Source organism: Neofelis nebulosa, chromosome 9 (genome assembly GCF_028018385.1).
Source record: "Neofelis nebulosa isolate mNeoNeb1 chromosome 9, mNeoNeb1.pri, whole genome shotgun sequence".
In the NCBI taxonomy this organism is placed as follows: Eukaryota; Metazoa; Chordata; class Mammalia; order Carnivora; family Felidae; genus Neofelis; species Neofelis nebulosa.
Genome location: NC_080790.1, coordinates 79,897,155 through 79,909,753, shown reverse-complemented (window position 1 = coordinate 79,909,753; position 12,599 = coordinate 79,897,155). Strand labels below are relative to the sequence as shown.

The 12,599-nt window shown below is 32.8% G+C and overlaps 1 protein-coding gene across 9 annotated transcripts in view; it reads left to right on the top strand.

The window, feature by feature from the left end:
- Window positions 1-12,160, top strand: part of TSGA10 (testis specific 10) — a 149,732-nt gene extending 137,572 nt beyond the window's left edge. For 7 of the 9 annotated variants that reach the window (XM_058684386.1, XM_058684382.1, XM_058684385.1 and 4 more), the window contains 4 exons: window positions 37-239; window positions 2,139-2,243; window positions 2,526-2,675; window positions 9,122-9,442. In XM_058684386.1, coding sequence (XP_058540369.1) covers window positions 37-239; window positions 2,139-2,243; window positions 2,526-2,675; window positions 9,122-9,146 — 483 coding nt within the window. In that variant the 3' untranslated portion in view covers window positions 9,147-9,442. Of the gene's footprint in view, window positions 1-36; window positions 240-2,138; window positions 2,244-2,525; window positions 2,680-9,121; window positions 9,443-11,618 lie in introns of those variants that run through there. The other 2 variants (XM_058684381.1, XM_058684384.1) reach the window with 2 other exon arrangements.
- Window positions 12,161-12,599: the final 439 nt, after the last annotated feature.

Genomic DNA, 12,599 nt, shown 5'->3' with positions numbered 1-12,599 from the left:
GGGAATAAGTATAGATATCTTCCTATTATTGTACAGATGGAGAATGAGTTAGATTCTGCTCGCTCTGAAATAGAACTCCTCAGGAGTCAGATGACAAATGAGAGAATCTCTATGCAGAATCTAGAAGCTTTGCTGGTGGCCAATCGAGACAAAGAATATCAGTCTCAGATAGCGCTTCAAGAAAAAGAATCTGAAATTCAGCTTCTCAAAGAACACCTTTGTTTGGCAGAAAGTAAAATGTGAGTTGGTTAGCAACATAATAGCATAAAGTCATATTTTAAATAATTTTTATACTTTATAGGGTAGTCGAATTTTAAAGCTGGAATTTAGACAATTTAGTGCCCATCTTCTGCCATCGGTTAAACTGAGGACCAGAAACATTGTGATTTGCCTAAGATTTATTATTCATTTCTATTATATATTTATCTAAATGCGTCTAAATTTAAATTTAACCATCTCTGTTGATTATTTCTAACAGGGCTTTGGATATAGTAGAATGTCTGACCTAAAATATTACCTTGTAGAAATATTATAACAAGTTCTTAGAAAAAAAATTAAGCACTTAGGAAACCAGAAGAATTTTTCTATTTATAGACCCACCTGGTTATTGTTACCTAGTCTTTAGACTTGTCACATAGTATTTCCTTATGTACCTGTAAGTATATACTGGGTACTTGGAAGAACTCCCACATTCATATAATACTGAAGACCTTGCTTAGAGTACTGATTTTAGCTTAAAAATTTTTTTTAATTTATTTTTGAGAGAGAGAGACAGAGAGTGAGCAGGAGAGGGGCAGAGAGAGAGAGAGACAGACAGACAGACAGACAGACAGACATAGAATCTGAAGCAGGTTCCAGGCTCAGAGCCCGATGCGGGACTCAAACTCACCAACCGTGAGATCATGACCTGAGCGGAAGTTGGACCCTTATCAACTGAGCCACTCAGGCGCCCCTTGGCCTTTTTTTTTTTCCCCAAGCATCCATGTCACCATTAGCATCTTATTACAAGACTCTTAGCTGGAAGATTCAGTAGAAATGCCTGCCTATATAGTGAATGTTTTTATTACTAAACTTGGTGACCTCTCACAAAAACTGATGGGGACCCTCAGCCTCTATTCTTATGTCCCATCTATAACACTTTTTCATCCAGCCTCATCTGAGCATGGCACCTGGAAAAGATAAGAATCATGGTCTCAGTAATCAGTCACTCTGGAGCCCCTGACTGAGCAAAGGCTGCAAAGCCAGGGCCAGTTTCCTTGAGAAACTGTTGTCAGGTTATGGCAGCTGTGAGTCATTCTTTTCCGTCACCACAGCTGGGATTCAACCGGTTCAGCAGGATCATTTTCTCAAGCTGGTATGTGGAAATTGGCCTTAGTGAAATGTGCCTAAACCCCCACCTTCAGGGGTACATTCTGTTTTAGACTGGTTGATAAGTACTATCATTCAGAACTAGTAAGCATAATAAACATTAGTGTTCTTAGTCTCTAAAGTTATGTTTTAGTAGTTAACATTGCAGTTCTGAAGGCAAGCAAAGAGGATAGAATGTTCTATGTAAGCAGCATTCATTGTTGCCATTGTCTTCCTTATGATAGTGTGCCTAATGACAGGGTTTTTGAGGCACTGTTTACCCCTAAAGAAAATCCTGCTAAACTGAAGAGATTTTATGTTTTTAACAGTTTGGATATCAAATTTCATTACAAATTGTGTAAATCAAATTTCATTATAAGTATATGTAAAGCACTTGGTTGATTTACTAAATATATATAATAGACTAAATTAATCATGGTGTTTTATTATTTGGTTATAGTACTACTTTACATATAATACCTTAAAGTACTTTAAAAATAGGTAATATAGATAGATAATAGATAATATTATCCCATCTAAACGTAGGGAAACTGAGACAGAGGTTTAACTAATTGGATGGGACTGACACAGCTTAAGCTTTTCAAGTAGGCTATTTTCATATTTATTACATTTAAAATTGGCATATTTTAGGTGAACTAATATATCCATAAAGATCACAGTTTGGCTTGGTTCCAGCTGAGAAGCCATTGCCAATATGGTTTAATGCACTCTAGAAGTCCTTGCCGTATTTTAAGCTTAATCAGCTGTCACTCCTATGTTTTTTTACACAGGGCCATCCAGAGTAGAGATGTGGCCCAGTTCAGAAATGTTGTAACACAATTGGAAGCTGATTTAGACATTACCAAACGACAGCTAGGGACAGAGCGCTTTGAAAGGTAAGTTTGTCTCTCTGCAGTGTTCAGTCTGGAAGGCACTTTTTAAAAATTTTTTTTTAATTTTTATTTTTTTAAATTTTTTAATATATGAAATTTACTGTCAAATTGGTTTCCATACAACACCCAGTGCTCATCCCAAAAGGTGGAAGGCACTTTTTAAGATAACAAATTTTGATAATTTCATGATGGTTAGCTTTTAAAGTGTGAACTGAACTACAGTTTTATGACACTATTAATAACATCACTGGATATAAAGTTTAAAAGCCCCTTATTTTGCTTTAGGGAGAGGGCCGTGCAAGAACTTCGCCGCCAGAATTACTCAAGTAATGCTTATCATTTGAATACTACCATGAAGCCAAGTACAAAATGTCATTCACCAGAACGTGCTCACCATCGATCTCCTGACCGAGGCCTAGATCGATCGTTAGAAGAGTAAGTGATTTAAAGATCCTTTCTTTGGGTACCATATAGCAATACTTGAGGGAGTAAGGAAGCTCAAAAACAATCTATCATTAATAGTGCTATTTAAATACAATTACACAGGTAATATAGACATAATATTTATACATAATAATATACATACGTATATAGACATAAAAATAAAGTATTTTGATAATTTTATGTAAATTTGCTAAAATGAAAGATCTCCACTCTATCTAATGTTGACATAAATTATATTTTTAAATCTGATTTTCTTTTTTTTAAAACAAATTTTTTCATATACTTTCATTAATAAAATATTGGTTAATATAGCACCATAAAATACTTATGCTTTAGGAAAGTAGTTTATTTTTCAGAAGAGAGTATTTTAGATATATTCCTATAAGTCACAAATTTTGTAAAAACATTTGATATAAATTCAAACTTATAAGAAATTATAAAAAGAAAATAATGCAGAGAACAGCTATATACCTTTTACCCATACTCGTTAAAATTTTACCCCTTTTACTTTCGATGTGTTTGAGGCAACACATTTGCTGTCTCACGTACTCACACTCTTGCATATATTCCTTCTCTCTCCATATATGCACACACACACACGCACAGTCGCGCACACACGTTTTAAAAACATAAGCAATCTCTCCAGTTCCAAACCATCCTCTCAGGTGTTTTCCTTCCCTTTTTCCATTTTGTATGTGTATGTCCTTTCCTCTATAGTAAGGACCCTGGCTCAACATCAACATGTTTACTCAACAATATGCACATACCCATTTGCTCAATCCCAGAATGCATCTAAAATAGTTTCAAAATTTCTTCACCTGTGTCCCTACAATAAACAGACCAACTTAAAAGTTCAGGATCCATTTGTAATTCCTGTCTTCATACACTACTTTGCACAAATTTTAAGAGCATATAGTCAAATACTGAGTTGATAAATTACTTGGATTAACTTTTTCCCCCCTCTTTTCCTGTGATTATAGTATACAGTTGAAATAACATTAGATTCATTTATTTCACTTTGCTTTCGTTTTTTCATTTTTCCCCTTCCTAGTTTTTTCCTTGATTTAATTTTATGTTTGAATATGTAGACTAATAGGCTTTTAAAAGTCAAAACTCTGCAAATTCTGTATGCCTTCCATCCCATGTCCCCCATATTCCTTTATGGTCTTATGATAATGACATTCAGGTATATTTTTATTTTTCTTTTCATATGCAAAAGGTAGCATATTATATATGCTTCTTCACACTTTGCTTTTCTCTCTTCTTTTAGAAGTCACTCCATATTAGTTCATAGTGATTTTCCTCATTCTTTTCTATAGCTGCATAGTATTCCTTTGTATGGATATACCATAATTATGCAAACCTTCTACATTTGGACATTTAGGTGGTTTTCAGCAATTTGAAATTACAAATAAAGCTGTAATGAATAATCTTATACAAATGTATTTTCGTAATTGTGGAGGTATATCTTCAGGATAAAATCCTAGAATCAGGATTTCTGGGTCAAGGGGTAAATGTGTTATGTATATAGTTTTCTTAAATAGTGCCAAATTCTCCTCTATAGGGGTTGTACCATTTTGCACTCCCACTAGATATGGGTGAGAGTTCCTGTTTCCCCACAGCCTCACCAGCAGAGTATACTGTCAAGTTCTTGAATTTTTACCAGTATGGTAGGTAAGAAATGGTACTTAAGTGTAGTTTTAATTTGCATTTTTCTTTTTATGAGTGAATTTGAATATCTTTTCATATGTTTAAGGGCTGTTTTAATATCTCTTATTTTTGAATTATCTATTCCTTTGCCCATTTTTCTACTGGAATTTTTTTGTTAAAAATTTTTTTATAAATGTGAGAAATTAGCTCTTTATCAATGATAAATGTTGCAAATATTTTCTTCTACTTTTCCCTTTTTCTTTTGATTTTGCATATACTATTTTTCCCATGGAAAAATGTTTATTTTTATGTAATCAAATTTTTAAATGTATGTTAATGCATCCATATTTCTGTTTATAGTTAGAAAAATCTTATACTCAAATGGATAATAGAGGAAATAATGTTTTACATATATATATATATATATATATGGTTTTACTTTTTACATTTAGATTTATGATCCATTTAGAGCCTTTTTTTTTTTTTTACATGGTACGAAGAACGGATCTAATTTTACCTTTTTCCGAATGACCAACCAGTAGTCCTAAGAAAAGATTTTGCTCCAGTGGTTCAAGTTTCTTTTTAGACTTTCTCTTTTATTCCTTTGGGTCTATTTATGTTCCAGTCCCACGCTACTTTAATTATAGAGCCTTTGTAATATTTTTAGTTTTGGGGGGGCTAGTCTGATGGTTTGCTAGTAAACTGACTCTCCAAGGAAGGCGAGGGAGAAGCCCTGACTTGTAGCATTTGACAGTTTTAGTAGTGTAAATATGCCCACTGTGGGGGCATTCTTTCTTTCTTTCTTTTATTGAAGTGCAGTTGACATATAATGGTATAGTAGTGTCAGGTGTACAACATAGTGATTACACATTCTATACGTTGCCCAGTTTCAAGCAACCAAGCTGGTTTAACCACGAGCTCACAAAATTCCTGAATATTTACAATCAACTACGAGCCAGCTCCAGCATACCAAAGGGCTAGTGCTTGTAAGAGCTCTTCCTTTTAAGTATTGACCTATATTTTCTTGTGAGTTTATTTTCCATATGAAATTTGGGGTCAATTTATCTAGTTCCATTTAAAAAAAAAACCTTGGGATTTTTATTAGAATCACATTAAACTTATAAATTAACTTGTGGAGAAATGACATCTCAATAATGTTGAGATGTCCTAACCAAGAAGAGATATGTCTTTCCATTTGTTCAAACTCACTTTGTGTCATTCAAGAATGACTTGTAGTTTTCTTTATACAGGTTTTGAACATTTCTTGTTAAGTTTATTCCTAATTATTTTATCTTTAGATTTTTCCCTCATTCATTATATCTTCAAATACGCTGTTTTTACATGTAAATTTATCATCATGTTGCCTTGCTAAATTTTTTTATTGTTTCATTAAATTTTGTCATTGATTTTTTAGAAAATTCCAAGTATATTATCATGTCATCTGCAAAAAGAGATCATTTTGTTTCTTCTTCTCCTATTTTTATCTCTTGAATTGTATTCTCCAGTTCATTGCATTAGCTAGTATCTTCAGAATAGTGATAAATGGTAGTGAAGAAAATGGGCATCTTTGTCTTGATTCTGACCTTAAGTAGGAATACCTCTAGGGTTTGTCAAATAAGTATAAGATGCTGGCTTTAAGATTGAGATGTAAATGTTTTATAATATCCACTCATTTTTATCTTCTCAAGATTATTTTAATTAGGAATGGGTGTTTTTTCAGCATCTATGGAGATACGGTTTTTCTCTTTAGAACTATTAATATGAGAATTATATTAAAATATTCTCAAATATTGAACCATCTTTGAATTTGTGGTATAAACCCTGCTTTGTTTTAGTGTATTCTTAATGTTCACTAATATTTTATTTTAGATTTGTGTATTAATATTTATAAACAACATTGGTCTGAATTTTTTTCTTTGCCCTATCTTACCAAGTTTAGATATCAACGTTATCTTTGCTTCAGAAAAGTAATTGGAGAGTTTTTCATTTACTATGCCTTGAAACAATTTATGTAGTTTGTGATTATCTGATCTCTAAGGATTTGGTTCTTTCTGTTTTGTGGGGTATATACTTCCTTGATAAAATTTTTTTTGTTTTGTTTTGTTTTGTTTTTGGAACTTGTTTTAAACTTTCCCTATATTCTGTTTATCTAAAAATTATCCATTTCCTTTCAGTTTTTGGAACCAATGCTATATCTTATGAATTTAAAAATTTTCTCTGTATCAATAGTTATATGCCATTGTCATTTCTTAATTGTGTATGGGTGCTTCCCTCTCCTATTTCTTGGTTACTTTAGCCAGTGTTTTGTTTACTTTGTTCATTGCTTCAAAGAACCAGCATTTTGACTTACTGATTTTTCTTTATCTTATTAATTTATGGTTTTGCTTGTATTATTTTCTTCCTGTGCTTTTTATTTACTTTGTTGGATTTTTTCCTTAGTATTTTTAAGTTAGGAACTCATTTATTGCCATTCTTTCATTCTTATTGATGTAAATATTTAGGTCTATGAATTTTCCAGTGACCATTGCTTTAAATATATCCCATAGATTCTGATATGTAATATTTTGTTACCATTATTTTTCACAAATTCTCTAATTTCTATTTGTATTTTCACTTTTACCCAAAAGTTATTTGACGGAAAATCTTTAACCTTCCAATAAGAAGGGCTTTTTGCGTTTGTGTTTCATTTTTTAATTTCTGGCGTTATTTTGTGATTAGAGTATTTTCTATAATATTTCTATTTTGTGTAACTACTGAGACTTTCTTTAAAATTTTTTAAAAAATATTTATTTTTGAGAGAGAGAGAGACACAAAGTGTGAGTGAGGAAGGGGCAGAGACAGAGGGAGACAGAATCCCAAGCAGGCTTCAGGCTCTGAGCTGTCAGCACAGAGCCCAACACAGGGCCCGAACTTACCAACCGCGAGATCATAACCTCAGCCGAAGTCAGATGCTCAACTGACTGAGCCCCCCAGGCACCCCTATTGATATTTTCTTTGTACTTTACTACATGATAAATTTTTGTGGGTAGCTCATGTGCACTTGAAAAGATATATTCTTTCTTATCAAGGTATATATTTCTAGTATATATATATATATATTTTTTTTTTAAATATATTATATTTTCTAGTATATATATATATATTTAAAAGATTTACCTTTTTTATTTTATTAGTTCTTTTATTTTACTAAAAATCTTCAATTATTATTATATTTTTATTTCTTTTTGTATCTCCTATAAATTTTGTTTTATGTAGGTGGTGTACCGCTTTATTTGTTGCATAGATATTATGAACATTATGTGTGTGCACTAATATCCTCATTGTGGGATGTGGATTTTATGAAGTGTACTTTTCTGATACATTTAATTTTTTGGAGGTGGGAGGGGCTTGGTGTCTACCTTGTCTGGTATTAAGAGTTACAAGTAGTTATTGTCTCCATCTGCCTGGCAAACCTTTGTCCATCTCTTTATTTTTAGCTTTTCTGAATCACTGCATTTTAGGTACCTTTCATGTTTATAGCATGGATTTAAGTTTTGCTTTATGGGCTGTTTTGAAATAATGGATGAGTTAAACTTTTTCACATTAATATGATTGAAATTTGGTATCAACTCTGTCATGTTATCTTATGAAAACTTTGTTCATCATGTGACATTTATTGTATTTTTCAATTTGACTTTTCTTCTTTACTTTTTATAATTTCTTTTGATATTTAAGACATTTGTACTTTATTATAGTAGTCTCCTTTCTATTAATAATTTTAATAGTGCCCTTAATTCCCTTTTTTCTTATTTAACCTTTGCTGGTAGTTTGAATGATATACTTTGACTACCACCTATTATCTAGACAATAGTCAATGTACTTCATTTACTTTCCCCAACCACTGATCTCTCTCCTATCCCTATAGTTTTGCCTTTTCAGTGTTATCATATAAATAAAATCATGTATGTAGCTTCCAATGACTTTTACTCAGAATCATATATTAGAGATTTATCCAGATTATTGTGTGGATCAGATGTTGTCGTATGTTCCTTTTAACTGCTGAGTTGTATTTCCTTGTATGTTTATGTCACAGTTTTGTTTGCTTTGTTACACTATTTTGAAATGACTACAGTCTCACACATAGTTGCAAAAATAGTACAGATAATCCTTCTTCCCAGCATCCCTAATGGCAATATCTTACAAACCAGGAAATTGATATTGGTACAATATAATTAATTAGTCCATAGGCCTTTTAGATTTCATTCATTTTTACATGCACTCATATGTATGTGTGTGCACGGTTTTTTTACACACCATACATATACCACAATTACAAGCAACATACTGTACTATATTCTCTATCAGCACCAAGGAACTTGCTCCCTTATGATACCTTTTTATGGTCACAAGCCTCCCCTTCTCCGCCCTGACAAACACTAATTTGTTTTCTATATCTTTAATTCTTATATAACATTTTGATAATGTTATATAAATAGAATTAGACACAGTGTGTAACTTTTTGAGATTGGGTTTTTTCATTTAGCACAATGCCCATGAGATCGATCCAAGTTGTTGTATTTATCAATAGTTCATTTCTTTTTATTGTTGAATATTATTCCATGATAGCGATGTACCACAGTTTGTGAAAGCTGAATGAAAAAAATACATTGTATATGTTTTCCTTCACAGAGGCTGGGGAAAAAAAAACCTTAAGAATTGCCAAAGTAATGTTAGAATACATTTTTTATACATGGGTGAAATCATTGAGTTAAAAATATTAATCTGCATAATTTTTTTCTCTTTCATAGGAATCTTTGCTATAGAGATTTCTGAGATGCGAAAAGATTCTTCACATCCTTGGGAAAGGTCAAAGTTACAAACTTTTTTTTGCTATATGATTGCATTTATCTTTTGAATGCTTGACAATGTTAAATGTATTTATTAACTTTGTGCCTCTGAATCTGTGTTCTCATGTGCCATATCGCGGTGGTCCAAAATGATATATAAAAACAAAAATGCATATGGCTCTTTCTATCCATGCAGTAATAGTGAGTGTAAAATCTGCTTACTTCACTATTGAACACTGTTATGTTAACTATCCGGAGTAAATAAAGAAGCTTATAAAAAGAGGGAAAAGTGTTTTTACAAAACTGATTTCCTTTCCTTTCTTGATATCTCAAATAATTGGTTGGTTAAATTTTTTCTTTGTGATTTGTGCTTTCATGGCTGGTGAAGTTGTGCCAAAATAGGCACAGTTTATTAATACTGGCCTGGGACCCAATATTCCATTTTGGAACCAACCTGACATAAATTCCAGGCCATAATCTGATTTCAAAGCAGCAGATAGTAGGAGTGTGTCAGAGTTTTAAAATCCATAGTATTGTACCACTAATTAACATACATTTTCTGCAATTGTGTTTATCTCTGCTATTTTTTAGAAAGGTAGGTGATGTTATATTTGTCAAGAATGTAAGATTTTTAAAAAATGTGTGTTTTAATAAGTTTTCTTTAAAACATTAAAGTACTGCAATCAACTTAATTGCCATTTTATTTATTTTTTATTTTTTGCCTATGGCAGGTGTCTATAATGTAGAGTAATAAGTTTAATGATATTTTCCTATTTCTCCTAAAATCTCCTAAATCTCATCTTTTCTCTCCATAGGCTTTGGCTTCATGTTGATGTTAAAGCCTGGACAGTACTGTATTTTACATTTGATATAAGCTATTTGTATTCTTGCCATTTTAATAAAAAAACCCCTAAGTCCTATCATTAATAATAGTCTTATGAAGTAGACAATTTCTCATTTTATATAGCAACTATGCAGTATCATTGCAGTAGGATAGTGTCCTGATTTAGGTCTTGTCTAATAATTAGCACAGTGATATTTTACTATAAATTCATGCTACATATTCATTTTAGTTTGATTTTTGAAAACTTTGAGGTTTATTCATCTAGTTCAAGACAATCATTATAGATTGGTTTTAAAAATTGAATAATTTAAAATAAGATGCCCTTTTGGGGAGCGTGGGTGGCTTAGTCAGTTAAGCATCCCGCTCTCAACTTAAGCTGGGGTCATGATCTCACAGTTCATGGGTTTGAGCCCCACATCGGGTTCTTCTCTGGCAGTGCAGAGACTGCTTGGGATTCTCTCTCTCTCTCGCTCGCACTCTCTCTCTGCCTATCCCCCTCTCACGTGTTCTGTCACTCTCTCAAAATAAATAAACTTAAAAAAAATAAGATGCCCTTTTATAAACATTTTAGAGAATAATACATAAAAAGTTGTTCTTGCTAATATTAATATGCTGATAAATGTAAAAATTAACGTTTACCAGGTCATGCAATGACCTAAGCACTAGGTTACCACAACATTAATTTTAGTTTATGTACCTTCTAGAAAAGCTGACAAGGAGCTGAGTGTCGCCTGTCATTTGCACTTAATATATGTTGTATGTGGAGGGCAATATGTGGGGAGGGGAACATGAGAGAGTAGGAATGAAGTATGAGAGAAAATATTTTCATACTTGATTAGAAGTATACTGTAGTTAACTTGTCCCATTAATTACAGAATATTTAAAGGAAAATTATATAGTGAATATAATGGGGTAAACATTATCCAAAGTTTGGGAAACAGCAACTATATTCTTTGTTAAAACTCAAAGAAAGGATTTTTTCTTATGGTAATATTTTAACACATATCATTTTAAATGAGATTCAAACCACTTGAGATAAGTACATAACAGCCAATTGATATGGTAGAGACTGTCTAAAGCAATAAAATACACAATGCAAAAACTATACAGACATATTCTTTTCTTGATGATAAAGAAATCTGAAAAAGAGCTCTCAGCTTTGAAATGTCATTTTCATTACAAAACATCCACTCTTGCTAAAGTAAGGGTGTTTTGAAAGAAGATTGTTAACGCTTTGAGTTAAATATCTCATAGGTGCTGGGTCTTAATGCCCCTAAACTAAGTTCCAGCAATGTCTCCCCCTTGCATTCTCTGCCATTGTTTCCCCTGGTAGAGTGTCACCAGGTACCATGTCAGATTCCTGAGCCCGGAGCCCACATGCCACCTCAGGTCAGTCCCTTCCCCTCTCATTCCATATTCACTCAACTTAAATATTAATTGCTACTGCACAATACTGCTGAAAGAAATTAAAGAAGACATAAATAAGTGAAAAGACATCTCATAATCATAGATTAGAAGGCTTAATATTGTTAAGATGGCAATATTCTCCCAAACCATCTTCAGATTAAACATAATTCTTATCAAAATACCAATGGAGGGGTTTTTTTTTTGCAGAAATGGAAAAGCCAATCCTAAAATTTATATGGAATTGCAAGGGACTCAGAATAGCCTAAACAATCTTGAAACAGAAGAACAAAGTTGGAGGATACACATTTTCTGGTTACAAAAAGTTACTACAAAGCTGCAGTAATCAAAATAGTGTAGTACCAGCATAAGGATAGACATATGGATGAATGGAATAGAATTGAAAGTCCAGAAATAAACCCATACATTGATTTTTGACGAAGGTGCCAAGACCATTCAATGGAGAAAGAACAGTCTCTTCAGTAGTGATGTTGGGACAACTGGATAACCACAGGCAAAAGAATGAAGTTAGACCCTTACACACCACATGCAAAAATCAACTCAAAATGGATTATATATCTAAATACAAGTGCTAAAACTATAAAACTCTTTGAGGAAAACATAGAGGCAAATCTTCACAAACTTGGATTTTGCAATGGTTTTTTACATATGACTTAAATGACAAGCAACAACATGAATAGATAAATTGGACTTCATCAGAATTAAAAATATTTGTGCATCAAAAGACACTATCAAGAAAGTGAAAGAGCGCACCTGGGTGGCTCAGTAGGTTAAGCATCCGACTTTGGCTCAGGTCATGATCTCACTGTTTGTGTATTCAAGTCCCATGTCAGGCTCTGTGTTGACAACTCAGAGCTTGGAGCCTGCTTCAGATTCTGTGTCTCCCTCTCTCTCTGCCCCTCCCTGGCTAGTGCTCTCTTCTCTCTCTCTTTCTCTCTCTCTCTGTCTCTGTCTCTAAAAAGTAAATAAACATTTAAAAAAAAAAAAAAAAGTGAAAGATAACCCAAATAATAGAAAATATTTGCAAATCATGTATCTGATAAGAGTGTTAGTATCCAGAAAAATAAACAATTTTTACAACCTAACAACAAAAAAACCTCAATTTAGGGGCGCCTGGGTGGCGCAGTCGGTTAAGCGTCCGACTTCAGCCAGGTCACGATCTCGCGGTCC